Source organism: Balaenoptera physalus (assembly GCF_965194825.1).
Source record: "Balaenoptera physalus genome assembly, chromosome: 2".
NCBI classification, from domain to species: domain Eukaryota; kingdom Metazoa; phylum Chordata; class Mammalia; order Artiodactyla; family Balaenopteridae; genus Balaenoptera; species Balaenoptera physalus.
The window spans coordinates 22,411,125-22,432,865 of NC_138883.1; the positions used below are offsets into that span (position 1 = coordinate 22,411,125).

Below are 21,741 nucleotides of genomic sequence, written 5' to 3' on the forward strand. Positions count from 1 at the left end.
GGACAACCAGCAGCTCTGTGGGTAATTTTCAGTGGATTCTTACAGACTGCTTTGAAAGGCGTCACAAAGAACTGAGAATATTTCTGTCCACAGCTCTTAAAACCAAAGGCATTTTACTTTTACTTATTTAATTGCAGTACTCAATGTAGGAAGAGCTGGGCAGTTTATAAAATATTTCCTTTAGGAGTGCTAGCGTGTAGTTCATTTACTGGCTTGGAAATACAGTCGGGCCATTAAATTCAGAAGTAACATGTTAATTTCATTACCTGCCTTAGTTTACCCACTGAGAGACATGCTTAGGGATAGTACCTTTGGCTAGACTTGGGCTACAGTTCACACTGCGACATGCTCTAGCCCGCCCAAGGCATGACCAGGTATGGGCGGAAGTCACCAGTGAGGAGTATGCTGGCTGGGCACTTGGGTGTGAAGAATTCCTGTGGCTTCAGTGGGGCTTTTGCATGATCCAAGGAACATTTTCTCTGTTCTCTGACTTGATGTGATATATTCTCTGCTATGTACACAAACTGTACATAGGGTGAGCTTATTTTTGTCTTTAATTGTTTAAAAAATATTAAGGTTGTAGGTGTGTTTTACTCCTTGTTTCATTTATCTGTAGGTGGTTTGGGGAAAGTGTAGGGGCAACCAAGATCATCCATTTGACTAGGCCTTTTGCCCTGAACCTCATGAAGAAATGATAGGAGGCAGACATACGTGCCTAAGAAGAGCACTGAGCTCAGAGGACAGCAACACAGAGCTTTGGGGGTGTGCTTTGTAAGTATGCTTCCTCCCTGAGTTTCTGAGATAACGTATTTTTGCATATTTATAGTGGAAAAGAATATGGCAACAAATAGGCTTTTAAGGAGCAAGAAACCCCTTTCTAACACGCAGTATCAAAATTAAATAGGATGGTTGTACATGCAGTATTACAAAAATTTAGGGGAACAAACTAGATACCTTAATAAAAGCAATAATAATGCACCTGCTTCTATTAGGCAAGTATTTGAGAACCTATTTTGTCTCAGGCCCTGTATTAGGCACCTTTTACATGTTGTATATAATACATTTATTATCCTTCTGTTCATTTTAGAAATGAGGCAGTTGAGGCTCAGATAGGTTATTTGATTTGCTTGGATTCTGGAGCCAAAAGAGTGGTCTTCATCGCCAGGTCTTCTGACTCTAAATCCCAGTCCTGCCCACTACACAGAGGCCACACTGTGGTCTCTGATTGCCCTCTAATAGGGTTTGATTTGCGGTTAGTATTTTTATATTGTGTACCATGTAAGCCACGTTTCTTGTTATTCATCTCTTTAAATGTTCAAAGGGTTCTATTATCTTTCTTAGTTTTTTTCCCAAGATATCAATATAATGGTCTTTATGTTATTATTGAGGTAAGAGGTAACTGTATCTGTGATTTCTATAAGTGTATGTATGCAACATAAATTGTCATTGATAATCAAGAGGATAGTGTTAACTCAGGTTTTGCATCATAGATTTAAAATTCTGGACACTTTAGCATTTTCACGTTGCATTTAGATAAAGGGCGCTTAAACATGTAGGGAAGACCGATTGGGGTCTTGTAATAACACTTTGTCTAAGATAAATGTGTAAAAGGTTCTTAGAATTAAAGAATATTAGAGCTGGAGGGGCCTGTTAGGATAATTTAGTCCAGAAATTTTCAACTGCAGTCTTGACACATTTGGGAATAATATAAAAATAACCTGGAGTAGATTCACTGTAATCCATGTAATAATGTCACTGGGTTGATTCTAATATGAAATGTTTCAGTATATTCATACTATTCTATAGTGTGTTTCTTTCTTGTAATAATGTACGTATAAAATTTTACCTTGTCTCTTTTAACTGCTACATAGTATCCCAAATGACTAGATACATTTAATATATCCCTTATCAGTGGATTTGTGTTTTTTTTTTTTACTACTATAAATAATTCTGCAATGAAGCTCTTTTACCTACATCTACATCTAAGAGTATACATACATCTGCTTTTGTTTTCTTAGGGAAATAGTTATCGAAGTAGAATCTCTGGGTCAAAACATGTGCATATTACTTATTTTTACTTGCCAGATTGTTCTCTAGAAAAGCTATCCTAGTTAATATTCTTACAACAAGGTGTGCCCTTGGTGGTGAGAACTTTTTTTTCACAGGTACAAAACAGATAAAAAAGAATATCATTATTTTAATTTGCAATTCTCTAATTAGCGAAATAGAATATGTTACACGTATTCTGTGAATTGCCTGTTTATCCTGTGCACCTTTTACTACTGGAATGTTCTTTTTTCTATTTTTTTAAAGAGATGATGAATTCTTTGGTTTTCATAGAATCCAAATATTTTTCTGAGTTTTTACTTTAGTTCTTTAACCTTGTTTCTGGTGTCTTATTAATAATTATGAATGATCCTAAGAGGCTTATCAGGTCTTTATCAGATATTAGCACCTCCCTGAAATTCATATAATCCTTGATGTATATCTGTACAATACTGGTACTTGGATTGTTTGGGAGATGGGAGTATTTGTGGTTACATGAATCCATTTAGCTGATGAACATTTAAAATCTACTTTATGCACAGTGTTTGCCATGAAACAGGTACTCATGACTGAATGAGCTCATAGATGAATGAATAGGTGAATTAAGGCTAAGCCTGAACTAGGCTTTTAGTGAAGACAGACTTCTTGGAACAAGTGAACTCTGATTATTATTTAAAAAAAATAGGGACTTCCCTGGTGGCTCAGTGGTTAAGAATCTGCCTGCCAGTGCAGGACACGGGTTCGAGCCCTGGTCCGGGAAGATCCCGCATGCCGCGGAGCAACTAAGCCTGTGTGCCACAACTACTGAGCCTGCACTCTAGAGCCCACGAGTCACAACTGCTGAGCCTGCGCTCTAGAGCCCACGAGCCAAAACGACTGAGCCCACGTGCTGCAAATACTGAAGCCCACGCACCTAGAGCCCGTGCTCCACCACTGCAATGAGAAGGCCACACACCGCAAGGAAGAGTAGCCCCCACTCACCACAACTAGAGAAAGCCCGCGCGCAGCAACGAAGACCCAATGCAGCCGAAAATAAATAAATAAATTTATTTTAAAAAAAGTTAAAAAAATAAAAAAAGAAGAGATAATTTTATAGATTGTAGGAAGAAGGAAAAAGCTCAATGGTGGGAGAGTGAAGGCTTTAAAATGGCAAAAATGGGTTAGCTTATGAGTGGCAATTGGTACATTAAAACAGTACTGAGAATGGACACAGATAGTAAAGAGCCTAGGTAATTTGGAGTGTGTAGAGCTTTAGAGTACCAATAAATAATAATTGAGGAATGTAGGTAGCTGCAAATAGCAATGAGAAAGTGATTTGCAATAATTCAAGCAAACCTAGGTTTGATTCAGTTAAAAGTTTTAACACATTCAAATGAATTTGAAATGATTATCCTTGTTTACTCAAGACATACCAAGTATTCATATTTATACTATTTTGCAGTTCAATCCATATTGTCTGAGGACTTAAGATAATTAATCTAGGCTATTTACTGCAAAAATTATTTCATCCAACAATTATTTAATTAGAATCACCAATTCCAAAGTCCTGTACTTTGAAATTTGTCTCTGGATTAATCAGACAGTGTAATAAGGAGAATTTAATTGTAAATTCATTAAAAAATATTCCAGCTACACACCAGGCGCTATGCTCGGTGTTGAAATACAACCATGAACAAAGTAAATGGAGTCTATGATGAGATTTAGAGACTAGAAGGGAGACAGACAAGTAAACAGCCAGTTAGCTATGTCTGGGCTGTGAGGAGTTGGTGTCCAAGGTGGGCTCTTGGCCCAGGGTTAAGGTGGGGGCAGTGAAGGAAGGCTTTCTAGGGGAAATTTCCTCTGAACTGAGATTTGAAGGACAAGTAAGAGCCAAAGGAAAAGGAGTGAAAAGAATGTTCTAGGTGGTGAATTCAGCATAGGTATAATGGTGAGATGAGCATAACATATTTGAGAAATTGAAAAAAATTCTGTGGCAGGAATAATTACGTATTATGGACATGTTTAATTATTGTCTTGCTGTAAGTATGGAACTGTAAGTATGCAGACAGAGAAAAGATCACTTCTGGCTGGAGATGGAAGGCTTCGCTGAGATTGTATTATTTGACCTTTACCTGGAAAGATGGGTGGAATTTATATAGGTGGCAATGGTCGACAGCAGACGGCATTTCAGTCAGACCTAATGACATTAGTGAGGGATGGAAGTGGTAGGAGAATAGCTGGTGTAATAGCTAAATGTAGGCCTTATATTTTCTATGGTTCTTTCATTAAGAGAAGGGTGGCTTGATTAGGGTCTTGAATTTCTGATTCAAGAACCTAGAGTCAATCACATGGGCAGTGGAGTGTCAGTGAAGGTTGGAATGGATAGAAAAAGACTCAGAGAAACCATTACTGTGGCTAGTAATGAGTTAAGAAAAGTCCTGAATTATGAATGGTGTTGGTGGTAGTGAGAAGGGATACATACATAGTTAGGAATCTGGGCCTTGAAGAAAGACTCACGACCCAGCCCTGCTGTTGGAAGCTGTGTAACCTTGGGTACCTTACCTAGCTTCTTTAAGCCTCTTATCTACATATCATGATGACAGTGGTTCTTACTTTGTAGGGTTATTTTCATATAGCAAGCTGTGATGTTAGAGCATTAGCTAGTCAGCATTATTATTTCAACTTTTGTTTTTTGAAAGTTTTTGAAATTGAGATTCTTTTTTTTTTTTTAAATTTTATTTATTTATTTTATTTATTTATGGCTGTGTTGGGTGTTCGTTTCTGCGGGAGGGCTCTTTCCAGTTGCGGCAAGTGGGGGCCACTCTTCATCGCGGTGCGCGGGCCTCTCACTGTCGCGGCCTCTCTTGTTGCGGAGCACAGGCTCCAGACGCGCAGGCTCCGTAATTGTGGCTCACGGGCCCAGTTGCTCCGCGGCACGTGGGATCCTCCCAGACCAGGGCTCGAACCCGTGTCCCCTGCATTGGCAGGCAGACTCTCAACCACTGTGCCACCAGGGAAGCCCGAAATTGAGGTTCTTAACTGGAGTTTACATCCATGTACTTGCAGTAATTGTTTCAATGTAACTGGTTTTATATGATATTGAGCTGTATTTTATTATAGTTGGATTCTTTTCTAATTCTATATCTTTAAAATTTTTATGTATACATTTAAAAATATTAAAGGAAACAGTTCATGGTACAAAGAATTACAATCACCTTTTAAAAAAAATTAGAAGCTTTTATTATATCTTGGAAAGAATATACACGTCATTCTTTTTACCCACTTTAAAAATTAAGAATAAAAAATACCAAACTCTTGAGTAAGCATATTTCTAAGTACAGTAAAAACGTATTCCAGTTCATTATTATAGAAGAGTTAAAGGGAGATCTAAAGATATAAAGTAAAAGAAGAGTGGGGGAAGAAAGAAATATGGGGATTGAGAAAGAGTGGAGCAAAAGTATTAATAATACTTTTTTTTTAAGTTTAAGGCTTTAGGATATGAATTCTGGAAAAAAAAAAAGGAATGCTTTTCGGCTTGAAAGAGGTTGTAAATATTCCTAATACAAGACAGGATTATTTAAAACTCATCTTAAAATAGCTGTAGAAAATTGGATGTATAGCAGATTTACATAGTTAATACTTTATTATTGTATACTGTATTCATTATATAAACCTTTAGTTCTGAGTAAATGGGTACATATGGAATAGTTTGGCCTATTTTAAATGCACTGGTTGTGTGTGTATGGTGGGGGGAATGGATCGTAAGAAATACGGTAGGGAAGGACAAAAAAACTCCCAGACATTTCAGTGATTGGGCAATGTATTTGGAATTTACACAGTTCTTTTGCATCTAAGAATGCTGTGGAAAAGGCACTGGCTTAGAGACACAAGATCTAGGTTCCAGTTCTGTTATTGTAACTTTTTATCAAAGCAATCATGGGTAAGTATTTTACTCAAAACTTTGTTTTCCTTTAGCAACAAAAGTAATGGGTTTTAATTATACCAACTTTATAGGATTCAAGTGGAGATCAAAAGGGAAAATGCTAATGAAAATTCTTTGTAAGCTATAAAGCAATATGCAAATTTAAGGTATAAATAGCAATAAGAAATACTTCCCTTTCTTAAAATTTTTAATGTTGTTTTGTTCACTAGGAAAGTCAAGAGGAGTTTCTGTTTCTACTTGAAAAACTAATAGGAAGAAAACAAATAAGCTTTATAATACACTTAAGAAATAGTATGTTTCTTTTGAAAACAATGTTACAGGGAACACATAAATAGCCCCAACTGATATTTATGATTACATTCTCAAAAATTGGTGGCCTGTCACTTGTTATATCAATTGTTAATGCTCATTTTGTGCATCCTAATATGAACCTGTCCTTTTTTGCTTCTACGGTTAGAAGAGTCTGAAACCAACCTGTTTTCTCAAGGAGAGCAGGCTCGAGAGGAAATGTCAGGAAATTAACCATCTTCTGAACCAAATCAAATGACTTACTAGTAACCTATATATATCAGCTGGCCTTTACTGCATAATAAATAAAACCTTGCCGGTATACAACAGTACACTTTAATTGTCTGCTTATCTTGGCTAGACTCATTTGTTTGAGCTCAGCTGTCAGGTCTTCCAGCTGATCCAAGCTGGAAGCCACTGGGGCAACCACGTATCCCACACCTTCCGGTGGGATAGCGTGGGCATGTCCTCATGGTGATGGAAGAGTTGTGGGGGAGTAGTTTCCAGTGCGTAATCCCATTTCAAGCATCTCCTTGTGCCATGTCAGCGAAAATCCAATTGGCCGAAGTAGGTCAAATAGCTGAGCTCAGAGACAGGGGGTAACTCTACCTATGGTAGGAGGGCGGTGCATCTTGGGAGGGGTGAAGAATTGGAGCCAAATTATGCAAGATACAACACTGTGTTCTGCATTTAATTTCTTCTGTATACAATAGTGTGAAAACATTCTAAGTAGTTTGCTGAAAATCAAGTCCTTATGCTCAATGCTTGTATCTCGTTCTGGTTTTACAGTGTATAGGCATGGCTAATATCGAAGCTGTATTACTCAATTTCCCTTCTGGTCTGTAGAGGAAAGCATTATCTTTCGAGCATTTAACCTTGATTAATTCTTCACAGTTGAATTGTTCATTTTTAACTGGAGAATGAGGCTGATAAACTTCCTTTGTCTTGGTTCTTTATCCAAAATAGGGTTGCAAACTCAACTGCTAATTGGGTAGCACACTGCTGAAGCAGGCCCAGTGGGGACTGCAAAGGGCAAAGGGCAAGAGGAAGGTACATGACTAACTCCAGGGCAGCCACTATTTACGTCTGTGTTGCCATGGGAAAATCCATCCCCAGTGTTGCCAGATCTTTGGATCTTTCAAGAGAAACTGGAAATTAGATTTTTTATGTGAAGTCTCTGTTTTCAAATTAAGGTTTTAAGGTAACACAATGAGTGTTATTTTAAAATACCTATTGGTTGGCTGGATTTGGTCTATAGTTCTCCACTTTTCATCCTCTGATTTAAACAGAATGGTGTTAGAAACTCGGGGATCCTAGCTCTGTCTTTGCCCAGGCTGATCTGTTGCCCAATCTGGAACAGTTTGGACAATTATTAGGGGTTGCCTGCACCCCTAGAGGGCTGCATTATTGTCTGCTGTTTTGGGAATAGTGCAGTTTGTATTTATTTTTTATCTGTCAGCAAATAGAGAGAGTACAATTCTAGGGCTGAACTACAAGTAAGAAATCCATTCTGTTTCTTAGCGTCCATTTCTCTCTGTTTTCTTTTTTTTTTTTTCCTCTTGGGTTTTTGTTTATTGTTTTTTATCTTGACATGTTTTAATTTAATTTTTTAAACTGCCTCATTTCTTTTAGAAGTATGTGTAGATGTACGAGTCTAGAATATCTGTGAGACAGGGAAAGAGTTGTTATGTAACTTTATTTTCTTTTAAGACTGCACTAATTTTTAACACCTGGCAGATATATACTCAAGCAGCTACTAGTTTTATCTCCGCGTCTGAGTAAACAGTCATTTTGCATGCCACATAGCCTTTTCCGGAAATGCCCCCGCCCCCTGCTTGATGGTCCTGGTCCATGCGACTCTGCCCTCTTAACTCCAGCAAGGGGAGCAAGATGGAGCCTGGGGGCTGAGTCCTCCTGGCGTCATCCGTGAAATAGAGGTGTGTGTGTGTGAGAGAGATAGAGGAAGGGAGGGAGGGAGGAAGGAGGAGAGAGGAAGAGAGGAAATGGATGGCAACAACGGGAATAAGTGGAAAATACAATAGAAAATCACATCTAGTGTATTTGGAATATTAGTATACGTATGTTAGTATGCCTATATATTTAATTCTGTAAATCAGAAGGTCTCAACTGGGAATGATTTTACTCACCCACCCCATCCCTGCCCCAGGGGATATTTAGGAATATCCGGAGATAGTTTTAAATCCATGCCCTGGTGGAAGGATGGGAGAGCTCTGCTTATTTGTCTCTTCTCTAGTTCCTCTGAGACAGATGGTTTTTAACTGAATCTCGTTTCTTTGTCTCATCCATCTGTCAAACTTCTTCTCATCCTTCCAGATGGGTGGAGAGATCCTAACCTGACTCCCCGGGCGTTTTGTCATAGGACTTAGTTCACCATATGTAGAACTTTTACAAGTCTTTCTCTCCCATCACGGACTGTGACTTACTTACTTTCATCTTTCATTTCTGATGTAGTGACGATTCAGTAAATGACGAATGCATGAATCTGTTGTACCTCTTTGATTCTGTTCCTGTGGCTTATATTATCTCCTGACTTAACTGAGAACTAGCTACTGGACTGGACAGTTGACTTGGATCTTTTTTTGTGAGGAGACTAACAGTCCTCATTATGTTTAATTTTATTCCCCAACAAAAGGTAATAAGTTCAAATTGTAACATCACAATAAAACATTTAATTATTCAGGAGCAGGGCAAGACACATTATAATTACCTCCCTCTTATGCGTCCTCATATAGGTGGTAATAGATGCCGTTGAGTAGCCCAGGCAGTCTTAAGCTAAAGATTTGGCATGAGGTCTCAACCACTCTGTCACCTTGGAAAATGTCCCCGCCACATGGAGCTGGCCTTGGGTTGTGGGCAGGTGATGACTTGAGGTTTGGTGTTCTTGATTCACTCTCAGTCCAGCGGATCTCCTCCGAGTGACAGCTGTGTTAGAGTTCTGGGCCTTGTGGTGTCAACAGTGAATACGTAGAGTTGATGCCTCCCTTCATGGAACTTACATGAGGACTGGAACAAAATCCACACTTCTCTCAGCCTTGAAGCTCTCCATGCGCTGTCCCTAGCCTGCTTCTCAGACTTCATCCCCTGCCACCTTACTCCTTGCTCTCTGTGCTCCTGCCTTTTGCTGTTTCTCAAACCTGCCAAACTCCTTCCTGCTTCACGTGCTCTGCATTTGCTCTTCCGCCTGTCTAGAATTCAGTTCCCCCCAGATGTCCGTGTGACTGGCTCCTTCTCATCATTAAGTTCTCTGATTAAGAGACCCCTGTCCTGACTACTTTTCTCTAAAAAAGCTCTCCCAAACTCAGTTACTCTTAAATATTCTTTTTTTCAATTTTAGTTTTACTGGAGTATAGTTGATTTACAATGTTGTGTTAGTTTCCGGTGTACAGCAAAGTGAGCCAGTGATACATATACATATATTCATTCTTTTTTAGATTCTCATATAGGTTATCACAGAATATTGAGTCAAGTTCCCTGTGCTATACAGTAGGTCCTTGTTGGTTATCTGTCTTATATATAGTTGTGTGTGTGTGTGTGTGTGTGTGTGTGTGTGTGTGTGTGTGTGTGTGTTCATCCCAAGCTCCTGACTTATCCCTCCCTGCCACGTTTCCCCTTTGGTAACCATAAGTTTGTTTTTGATATCTGTAAGTCTGTTTCTGTTTTGTAAATAAGGTCATTAGTATCTTTTTAAAAAAATTTGATGCCACATATGAGTGATATCATATATTTGTCTTTCTCTGTCTGATTTACTTCACCTAGTATGATAATCTCTAGGTCCATCCACATTGCTGAAAATGACATTATTTCATTCTTTTTTTATGGCCGAGTAATATTCCATTGTATATATGTACCACATCTTCTTTATCCATTCCTCTGGTGATGGACATTTCGGTTGCTTCCATGTCTTGGCTTTTGTAAATAGTGCTCCGGTGAACATTGGGATGCATGTATCCTTTCGGATTCTCTGGATATGCCCAGGAATGGGATTGCTCGATCATAGGTAGTTCTATTTTTAGTTTTTTAAGGAACCTCCATACTGTTCTCCATAGCAGTTGTGCCAATTTACATTCCCACCAACAGTGCAAGAGGGTCCCTTTTTCTCCACACTGTCTCCAGCATTTATTGTTTGTAGACTTTTTGATGATAGCCATCCTGACCCGTGTGAGGTGATACCTAATTGTCATTTTGATTTGCATTTCTCTGATAATTAGTGATGTTGAGCATCTTTTTGTGTGCTTTTTGGCCCTCTGTATGTATTCTTTGGAGAAATGTCTATTTAGATCTTCTGCCCATTTTTTAATTGGGTTGTTTGTTTTTTTGACATAGAGCTGCATGAGACGTTTGTATATTTTGGAGATTAATCCCTTGTTGGTCTCTTTGTTTGAAAATATTTTCTCCTATTCTGTGGGTTGTCTTTTCATTTTGTTTATGCTTTCTTTTGCTGTGTAGATGCTTTTAAGTTTAATTAGGCCCCATTTGTTCATTTTTGTTTTTATTTTCATTACCTTAGGACAGCGGTCCCAACCTTTTTGGCACCAGGGACCAGTTTCATGGAAGACAATTTTTCTATGGACCAGGGCGGGGGGGATGGTTTCGGGATGATTCAAGCACATTACATTAATCTGCACTTTATTTCTATTATTATTACATTGTAATATATAATGAAATAATTATACAACTCACCATAATGCAGAATCAGTGGGAGCCCTGAGCTTGTTTTCACTTGCCACTCACTGATAGGTTTTTGATATAAGTCTGCAAGCAATTGATTTGTTATGGTCTCCATGCAGTCAAACCTCTCTGCTAACGATAATCTGTATTTGCAGCCATTCCCCAGTGCTAGCATCACTGCCTCAGCTCCACCTCAGATCATCAGGCATTAGATTTTCATAAGGAGCGTGCAATCTAGATGCCTCACATGTGCAGTTCACAGTAGGGTTCACGCTCCTATGAGAATCTAATGCTGCCGCTGATCTGACAGGAGGCGGAGCTCAGGTGGTAATGTGAGCGATGGGGAGTGGCCATAAATACAGACGAAGCTTCGCTCACTCGCCCGACGCTCACCTCCTGCTGTGTGGCCTGGTTCCTAACAGGCCATGGACTGTCCGGGGGTTGGGGACCCCTGCTCTAGGATGTGGATCAAAAAAGATATTGCTGCGATTTATGTCCAAGAGTGTTCTGCCTATGTTTTCCTCTAAGAGTTTTATAGTGTCCAGCCTTATATTTAGGTCTTTGATCCATTTTGAGTTTATTTTTTTGTATGGTGTTAGAGAATGTTCTAATTTCATTCTTTTATGTGTAGCTGTCTAGTTTTCCCAGCACCACTTATTGAAGAGACTGTCTTTCCTCCATTGTATATTCTTGCCTCCTTTGTTGTAGATTAATTGACCATTGGTGCATGAGTTTATTTCTGGACTTTCTGTCCTGTTCCATTGATTTGTATTTCTGTTTTTGTGCCGGTACCATACTGTTTTGATTACTGTAGCGTTATAGTATTGTCTGAAGCCAGGGAGTCGGATTTCTCCAGCTCCATTTTTCTTTCTCAGGATAGCTTGGGTTATTCGGGGTCTTTTGTGTCTCCATATAAATTAAAAAATGTTTTGTTCTAGTTCTGTGAAAAATGCCATTGGTAATTTGATAGGGATTGTATTGAATCTGTAGATTGCCTTGGGTAGTATAGTCATTTTGACAATATTGATTCTTCCAATCTAACTTTGGTCTTATATGAATTTACCAAAAGGGTTTGAGGAGATTAAGTTACAGAGGAGGACTGACATAAAGAAGACAGATACAGGTGATAATTGTTTGTACATGGTAACCTCTGCTGGTTTGTTAACTTTTTCTCTTGAAGGATGAGGCAGTCACACGTCCTACAGCTATTGAAACAGTGAGAAATGTATTAAAAATTTTGAACTTGGTTAGTGATTAGGCTTAAAATACACTCCCTAGCTCCCCTGACCTCCTTTAAATATCAGCATCATTACCTTGAATATGTTCTTTGAGGACAGCTGCCTTGGACAGGGACGTTTGAGGCACTTGGAGGCCACAGAGGCAATCACCTACTTAACATGCACTAGTCAGCCTTTGTGAAACATCACCCCTGATGCTGGTTGCTTATCTTTTATGGAACAGCTTGCAAATCCTAATTGTTTTAAACTGGCTCTGAGGAAAAGAGGCTTGAGAATCAATAAATTACAGCTCTCATACATACAAATGTGCATCATTATAATGAAGACAATCTGATGGCTCTTTAGGAAATAACAAAAGAGGTGGACTTGAGTTTGTAAAGACTCACTGCAAGTCCTCTTATTAAAGGGTTGAAATTACAGGGCTGAATGCAGTTTTCCTCTCTTGCAGTGTTCAGGTTTGCATATGGGCATTTGTTTTTGATGGATAGATCCTCAGTGGGAGAGAATTGATGAAGGGTTCATTACTTGCTCTGGTGGCCATATGTCTTCGTTATAAGGTTCATTAAGGCAGAAACAACAATATTTATGCGTTTAAATACTGATGTGTTGGGAGCAGCTAAATAAACTATTCTAAGAATTGTACCATCTGTTTTCAGACCCAGAGCTTTCTCTAAGTCTCTGGAGACTTTCACCCAAGGTCACCCATCTTAGTCCTCTCCAGAGTCTTGGAAGAAGCTCAGCATCTGAAAAGCAGACAGCGTAAATAGTACTGCTTTCCCATCAATGGTAAATTTTGTTGTACCAGTAGGTGGTAGTAGGCTGCAGAGAGTATTTACTGCTTTTTCTCCAGTTAAAGGAAATGCCTTTCTCACATTTAACCAGGATTTAGGTGATTGTTTCTTTAAATTGTTCTTTAAGAGTTCTTTAATCATTCTTCAAATTTAGCAATTCTTTCTTTTCTTTTGTCAACAAACATCATGCTGAAATTTCTTATGGTAATAAGAATGAATTTCTAATCCAACTGAACTTTTTTCTTTTAACTCTTTAAAAATAATGATGAAGATTTTTCTTGAGCATACTAGGTGTTTTTCTACTAGTCTTAATAATTCTTCTTTGGAATTCAAATTGTAGTAGTGAGTAAATATCATTCATGAACCACTTTAAATTTGTTTTCCAAAGCAGAATTTGATTGCATAAGCCATGCCAGTACACATTAATATATTTTCACATAGTCCTTCAATTTTTAAGTTCATTCCAGTATTTAGGATGTTTAAGAGAATCATTTTTTGAATCTAATGACTGTCGTTCAACAAAATTGCAAAGAAAGAATCATACATAATTTTTAAAAAATCATTCTTTTAGCTCACAAACTCATGATAAATGGTTTCTTTGGCCAGCCAGTACTCTTCAGTATGAAACGTTAGAGATTGGCATTGAAATCCTAATTCTTTAGCTCATCGCTTGGTGAGAACTGGTGACACGACCCTACCTAGGTAGATGTTAGGGGACTAGGAAGAATGGTCAGGTAAGTTGCCAGGAAGGAAAAGGAAACAGCTGCTAGGAAAAAGGGGGTTCTGAATGTATAGCTTTTATTTAAACACATTGTCCAGGTTGTCAACTTGTTATTAATCTGCTATCTCTGAAGGGGATCTTTATATTTGTTTTTCTTTCTTTTAACTATATATTATATTTTTCTTTCTGATTATTCAATCATTGTAGAAAATTTAGGAAGTATAGGAATGTTTAAAAAATAGAAATCGGCTGTAAACTCTACATGGTAAATATATATACTTTTATTTTCTTCCCCTTTTGTCATCGTCCTTTCCTGCTCCTCTAAATTGGTATATGGGTAATTTGTATTCACATACAGACATCATATAATGTTTATTACAAAATTGGGATTCATACTTTTATCCCTTGCATTACTGTTTAATGTCTCCAGAAACAGGGTTTTAATGTCTGTGTACTGTTCTATTACCTGTATGTATTGTGTTTTAACCATTCTCTTATAATTTGAAATATAAGTTGTTTTTCTTTTCCCTGTATTATCACTTCTCAGTAAATATCCTTATATATAAATTTCTGTATGTATTTCAGATGATTTTGTTAGGGGAAATTTTGGAAGTGTAGTTGGTAGGTTAAATGTACAAACTGCTGACATAACAGACAATTTATATCAACTTATGCATATCCAGTAGGAGAGGATAGGAGTGTTCCTTCCCCTACCACCTGGCTAACATAGACATAATTATTTAAAGGAAAACAAGTTAATGGGCTAGAAAAGCATCTCACTGATAATTTATATTTCTTAGGTTATTAGATAGAACAGTTTTGCATGGCCATGCATATTTGTTTTTTTATGTGACTGCTCAGTACGCTTTTATCAACAGGGAATGAATCTAATACTTTGGGTACGATTTCACTGGGGGGAAGATTTTCAGAGGCCTGAAAATCTTATTTTCATTAATGCCACGATATTAGGATAAACAGTACTTTTTTAAAACTAATTTTTTACTTGTAGTATAAAATAGTACATTCTTAATGGTCAGTGAAGAGTGTATAATTGGCGCTTACTGTTTTGTGCTTCTCTTCTTAGTTATCTTAAGGGGCTCTTGGGAACTATCTTCATGGGCCAACTCTAGTGGCCACTTCTTTCTCATTTGTTTCTCTTTTCCTCCATCAACTCCATGTCTGGGGAGTGGAGGTGTTGGCTGACTGGCATCTTTTGTTAAGACTGGACCTCTGCCACCATATCTGCCTTCTGCTTTGTGATGTTTAGGGTCAGGTGCTCTCTCTGTTACCTATGAAAGGCGTGTTTGAACTTTTGAATTGTCAGTAATAGTTTTAGAAAGTGCTAAGTTTTTACCAACAATGAAATACTAATCTAATTTCTATTTTTTATTATAATCAGATTCTTTAATGTCTTTAAAGTCCTTCAACCCTTATGACACATAATTGAAGTCCTTTCATATGCTGTAAAAGTGAATGTTTCATAAGCTATTAAAAAAAACCATGCAAAATTCTCAGATATATCTCACCTTAAAATCTTGATATTTCTACAGGAGTTCCATCAGATGCAGGAGTTTGAACGTCTTTTATTGCTCAAAGTAATTGAAATTAAAAGTTGAAGACTTTGTGTGTGAATTAGTGAAATTCATGCTGGAAAGTGTGATTTTTTTTCTTATTAAAAGTATGTAATCCTTAATAGGGGTGAAAGGTTTTTTTTTCTTTAATGTGACAATTACAAATAATTTAGTTAATGCTGTTGTTAATTTTGTGTAATGCTGCTAAGATTTTCTGTTTTAAATTCACATATCCCGTGTCTTTACTTGTTAATATTTATCAACTGATTATAATGTGTTTTCCATTACGAAAGACTGCAAGGTACATATACCTGCGGTAAAAGTATAAAAGTGTGGTGTGGAAAGTTAAACACAAAATCGTTCTGGTAGTTATCCCAGGGGAGGTGGGGCAGGAGTAGTACTGGGTGGAGGGTAGTGTGCGAGGGTACTAAGACTTTATTTATAGTATTCTAAATATTTTATTAAAAATATTAGAAGCACACGTGTCAGAATGGGAAATAATAATATTAAGAATATATTATTTAAAATAATAGGGAAATAAGGTGATAGAAATAGAATAAAGAAGACAGAAATAGAAAAGAATAATAATAACATTCTAGGTAGTAGATACATGCATGCTTGTTATATTAGTCTCTGTACTATTTTATATTTTAAATATTTTCCCCAATTTTTAAAAATAACCATAAAATTTTCAGTTATCCCTGTTTGTAGCCAAATTGAAACTTAGACTGTCTGCTCATTCGATGGGTCTGATACACCATTTATATCCATTGAAGTTGTGTGTAGATAACTGATTATTATTAAAAGTTTGGTACTCAAAAAAATCAGGTTGTCTCATAGATGGTTATCTTGTTTCCTGCTCTCACCAGTAGCCATTATAGTTAACATCTGGTTTTCAGTGTTACCTTTTTATTCTGCGTGGTGGTATCCTAACTCCAATTTAGTTTCCAGAATTTTGACTTATTAAAATGAAACTCATTATACTTTTAGATACAAAATTTTGACAGATCCAGGCATAATTATTATTTCCCATTATACAAGAATTAGAAGGAACAGGAAATAAAAACCCCTTTACTCTGAGGCCAATGGTTTGATTTGTTTTCAAGGCTCTTTATTATATGCAGCATAGATATGTCACTTAGTTTTTTTCCTGGTGCCTAATACAGATTTCATATTGCTACTTGATTCCCAATCTCCCTCATTTTGATATTTTTATGCTTAAATGAAATGAGAGGGAGTTGAAGAGGCTGTAGACACATGTGAGCCATGGCCTGCTGCTGCCTTTAATGATTTTTACTAACTGTTAAGATTGTTGGTAAGTAGTGTTTAGGGGATAGCAGAGCAAAGTAGAATGAAGAGAATACTGAAGGTGGAGAAGCCTGGCTGAATCCCGGGTCTGCATCCTTGGTCTGCTACTTAAAATCATTATATGATGTTGGACTTGTTACTTAACAGCTCCCCCTCAGCATCCTCGATAGATTAGGGGTTAACTGCCCATTTTAACAAGTTATTATGAGAATTAAGTTGGATTGTCTGTGTGAGCATCTGTATAGTACTTAGCATTGTAGCAGGCTCTCAGAAGATGTTGATTTTTCCTGTTTTCACTAATGGAAAATGTTGGCAAGTACATTTACATAGAGCAAATGATTTTAGGTCACGTGGCACACATAGATTTATGGGTGTGCTCACATGAGTGTGCACAGGCGTGCAAAGACACACACACACACACACGTGATTTCCTAAGTAGAAAGGTGAACTTTACATTTAAGATTTCTTCCTAAGTTTATTCTTTTGCATTTAAACAGTTGTGATCCTGCAAAATCGTAGCCAAACAGTTGCTTCAGGCCTGTTTCTCGTTCATGTTTTCTGACGTTGGAGAGCTACATCGTGGGCACTGTACCTTTGTACTTCTAGACAGGGGAAGGGGGCGAGAACCAGAGAAGAGAGGTGAGGAAGGAAGTTGAGAGGCCTGGGCAGAGGAGAGGCTCGAGTGTGACAGGTGTTTGCTAGCCCTGTCTCAGCCAGTTCGAAGAAGTTGGATGTTCCGTTGATTCTTTTCCTGGTGCTACAAGGACAGACTGTATTTCACTTTGAAAAACCTAAACTCACAGCAAGCTTCCTTGCTTTTTATTTAGTTTTATTTTATTTAATATTTTAAAAGCATGACTACTTTCATTAAATGCTTGAGAATCTATACATATTTAGCAAATTCCCTTTATCTTGGCTTTAGATGTATGGTCATGTACTTCCCAGATGCATTCAGAATAAAGATCCAAAAATTTCAGAATATTCTTGATTATTAAAGAGAGGTTTCATCATACTGTATTTAAAAGGCCAGAAAACTGGCCATATAGATTTTAGGAAGATTATAACAATTAATGTTAAAATAAAGATTATGTTAACCTTCTATTAAGCAGAAAATGAAATTATTGGAATACTCAAACTTTCACTTTTGATAATTGAATTTTCTCTGATGCTTCTTTGTTATAAATATATTTCATTTCTTCAATTTCTATAAAAGGTATTCTGAAACTTTTGAGATCGTCTTGCGTGAAATAATTTTCTTTTGCATTCGATTGAAAATCGAGGTAAGGATGGGAGGAAAGCATATTTAGAGTCTTTTCTACTGATGAGATTATATTCAGGATGTTTGGCTTTCTATTTTGGTGGAGATGTTGAAGATTCCATCTTCTCACACACTTGTTATTGTCGAGTTTGTACCTCTGTTACTGCATTTGTTTAATTCTACTATATTTTAAATTAAGGTGTATGAGAGTGTTCACTGTACAGTGAATGGAATTCTTTTATTTTAGGTCATTCTGTGTGTGTTGTATTTTTGTTTAAAGATACACATGTTCTCATAGCTTAGTCGAATGGACATCAGACTAGGGCTTCCCTGGCGGTGCAGTGGTTAAGAATCCACCTGCCTATGAAGGGGACATGGGTTCGAGCCCTGGTCTGGGAAGATCCCACGTGCCGCGGAGCAGCTAAGCCCGTGCTCCACAACTACTGAGCCTGTGCTCTAGAGCCCGCGAGCCACAACCACTGAGCCTGTGTGCCACAGCTACTGAAGCCTGTGCACCTAGAGCCCATGCTCTGCAACAAGAGAAGCCACCACAATGAGAAGCCTGCACACCGCAACAAAGAGTAGGTCCTGCTCGCTGCAACTAGAGAAAGCTTGTGCACAGCAACAAAGACCCAATGCAGCCAAAAATATAAAATAAATAAATTAAAGAAAAAAGAATGGACATCAGACTAATATTGAGACCTGCAGGTTCTAGCCTTAGAGAATATCTGTGGTTTGTTTTGTTTTTTTTTTCTTCATTGTAGAGATACCAATCTATGTGTGTCATATACCTTACAGTGTTGTTGGTAGAGTTATGTGAGATACTGTATGTGAAAGAGCTTATAAAATTTAGGAGCATTGCACAAAACTAAGTGATTATTATTATTTGGAGTTGTAAATGTCTGAGGAATTGCTCATAAACCAGAAAAAACAAAGGAGGGAGAATTACATGTGGAAGTGACTTGTGTTTTCAAGCTATGTGTTAGAAATTATGATATGGCAAAGGGCTAAGGTAATAAATACTTAAAAAGATCAAAAAGTAAATAGTTAAATTAGTCTCTTATTTCTGTGCTCTTTACCGTTTGATTGACCTTGACCTGGATTTATTTTTAAGGATTTTTGCACCTCAATGGCAGGATCCTCCAACGATTCAGACCACTTGCGCTCTCGTGACCGATTGGGTCGATGGGCTGCCAGTTCAATACACAGGGAAACTCGAAATCGTCCTACTGTGGATGTCACTGAGAAGGTCAACACTATAACAAGTACTTTACAGGTTAGTTTAGCAATGGTTGCATGTAATAGATTTTAACTAGGTTGAGCTAAGAAATGGTTTCGGTCAGTGTATTAGTTTTTTATGCCACGGTAACAAATTTGCACAAAACTGATGTCTAAAAAACCCAGAAATTTATTTTCTTACAGTTCTGTAGGTCAGAATCTGACCCTGGTTTCATTGGACTAAAAGCAGGATGTCAGTAGGGCTGTATTCCTTTTTGGAGGCCCTAGGGAAATATCTGTTCCTTTTCCAGCTTCTAGAGGCTGCCCACGTTCCTTGTTTTGCAGCCGCTTCCTTCCCCTTCAAAGCCAGGAAGGGTGGGTTGAGTACTTCCATCATATCACTCTGACTACTCTTCTGCTTCCCTCTTCCACTTTTAAGGATGCTTGTGATTGAGTCCACCCAATAATCCAGGATAATCTCCTCATCTCAATGTCCTTAACTTAATCATAGCTGCAAAATCCCTTTTGCCATATAAGGAAACATATACATAGGTTCGAGGGATTAGGACTTGGACATCTTTGGGGGCATTATTCTGCCTAACACAGTCAGTAAAGATATTTGAAATATATATTAGGTTGTGGAAATGTTTTGGGATAAGGCACTATTTTCAAATAAAATACTGTGGGAGTGAAACCAATAGGAATTATTACCATAGTTTAGCTTCTTGTGGACATTTGCCTTTAGAGAAGTTGTTCATATTTTGGGTAGGTAAATTATTCATGGATGAATGATACTGAGATGCCATTTTTATTTAGAGGCTAATTTTTGACAGTGTTTGGAAGTTTGAGTGGCAGCAGTTTACATTCCCTCCATAGGAAAGGGCTTTGGAAAAGAGGCAGAGGAAGGGCGAAAAGAAAACTCAGACTTTTTTTCCTACCCTTTAATCTCTTAACTTCCGTTTTGCCTGGATAAACATGGATTTTGGCTTTCAGTTGCTTTGGGTTAGTATGCTTAGATAAGAAGAGGCTAATTTCTGGTGGAGAAACCATAATTTGATTTAAAACTCAGGAGACTTTTTCTTTCTAAACTTATTTAAATTAACGTAATATTGGATTTTTGCAGTACAAATTCTTGTACTTTCCCACTACTGAAACATATTAGTAAGTATATATTTTTGAAAGAAATGCCTCCACTTACCTCTCAGGTGAAACCTAGCATATTTAGGTGGAAACCATTTTTATTGTAATTACAAACAAATTTTATAGCTAAAAGTTAAAGGATACTTTGTTTTCTTTTCTCTTAATGGAGTTCTTGAGGTAAAGTAATAATTGAAATAACATTGATCCTAATGATTTGCTTGTCATGAACACAATCGACTAGATTTTTCTCAGGATTTCTCTTCTATAAAGAGGGTCTGAATTAGTTGAGGTGCACAAATTGACGATGAGGATTCTTTTCCAATTTATGGTTTTGTTGCCAACTTATTATGGAACCTTGGATAAGGATTGAAATTCTGTGCTTCAGATTTCACACAAGTAAATTGCAGATGGATTTGAGTTTCTCTGTCAGTGCTGTTAATAAGATTTATTTGATATTTATGAAGTATATTGATACCCAACTTAATTATTATATAAATTGTACCTTTTGTAAACGGGTGACCTAGCTGTTTGATATGCCGCTAAGATTGATTGGGGAAAACATTGTTTGGAGCAATAAAGTCCACTTTCTTTCTTTAGGACACCAGTCGGAACCTGCGGCAAGTCGACCAGATGCTTGGACAGTATCGAGAATATAGTAATGGACAGGCGGGGGCTATAGAACATGTAAGAATGTTTACATATGTTTGCATTTTCTCTTACCTACCTTTTTGGAAATTTAGTTGTTGAGGAGTATGGATGTGAGATAAAGGACGTAACCACTGTGAATAGCTTTAGCTTTTCAACTGCTTTATTATTTTATAGTTTAAATTTAGCTTGTCAGATGGCTTGCCAGCTAGTTTATATAGATTAGATTCTATTGAATTTGAAAGCTTTACATTTTTTTTTTTTGGCTGCGCCACATGGCTTGTGCGATTTTAGTTCCCTGACTAGGGATTGAACCCTGGGCCCTCGGCAGTGAGAGCATGGAGTCCTAACCACTGGACAACCAGGGAATTCCCTAAAATGAATATTTTTTTATTAATATTTTGCTAATTCTGTCTCTTATTTCCTTCTTTTGGAATTTGCTAACTCATCTTCTGTGAACTCTTAGAAAACCAATGAAATTTATTCCTTCATGTTTCTAATTATGAGTATACAGTCTAATAAGGTTGGTATTACATGTGTGCTATAATGATAGTTTTATATATATCTGTGCTGTACTGAGTTGTCACATAAGTCCCAAGTTTAATTGATTATTTGTTATTTTCTTTTTACAAAGCAGAAGTATAGTCATCATTTGCTTGTAATCGGAAGCTAATTGCTTGAGCACAGGGAACATATTTTCTCTCATAAGGTTTTTTTTACTACTTTCATTTAGAAAATAAACTTGGACTTTCTTGCATCTACCAGATTTTTATGATTTATGGTATATTTGCAAATGGGGCCATAGATTTTATATATTTGGGTAGCTCATGAAATGTTTTAGATTTAACTACCTTATTAATAATGGGAGTTAATTCTTTGCTCTTTAATTTATTAGTAAAAAATTAA

At 37.2% G+C, this 21,741-nt stretch overlaps 1 protein-coding gene across 5 annotated transcripts in view; it reads left to right on the forward strand.

Moving 5' to 3' along the window:
• Positions 1 to 21,741, forward strand: part of CEP128 (centrosomal protein 128) — a gene marked incomplete at its 3' end in the record, with an annotated part of 432,096 nt that overhangs the window by 6,494 nt on the left and 403,861 nt on the right. For 4 of the 5 annotated variants that reach the window (XM_082451219.1, XM_082451220.1, XM_082451221.1 and 1 more), the window contains exons 2-4: positions 617 to 771; positions 18,947 to 19,108; positions 20,788 to 20,874. In XM_082451219.1, the coding sequence (XP_082307345.1) occupies positions 18,962 to 19,108; positions 20,788 to 20,874 (234 nt within the window). In that variant the 5' untranslated portion in view covers positions 617 to 771; positions 18,947 to 18,961. Of the gene's footprint in view, positions 1 to 616; positions 772 to 18,946; positions 19,109 to 20,787; positions 20,875 to 21,741 lie in introns of those variants that run through there. The other variant, XM_082451223.1, reaches the window with a different exon arrangement.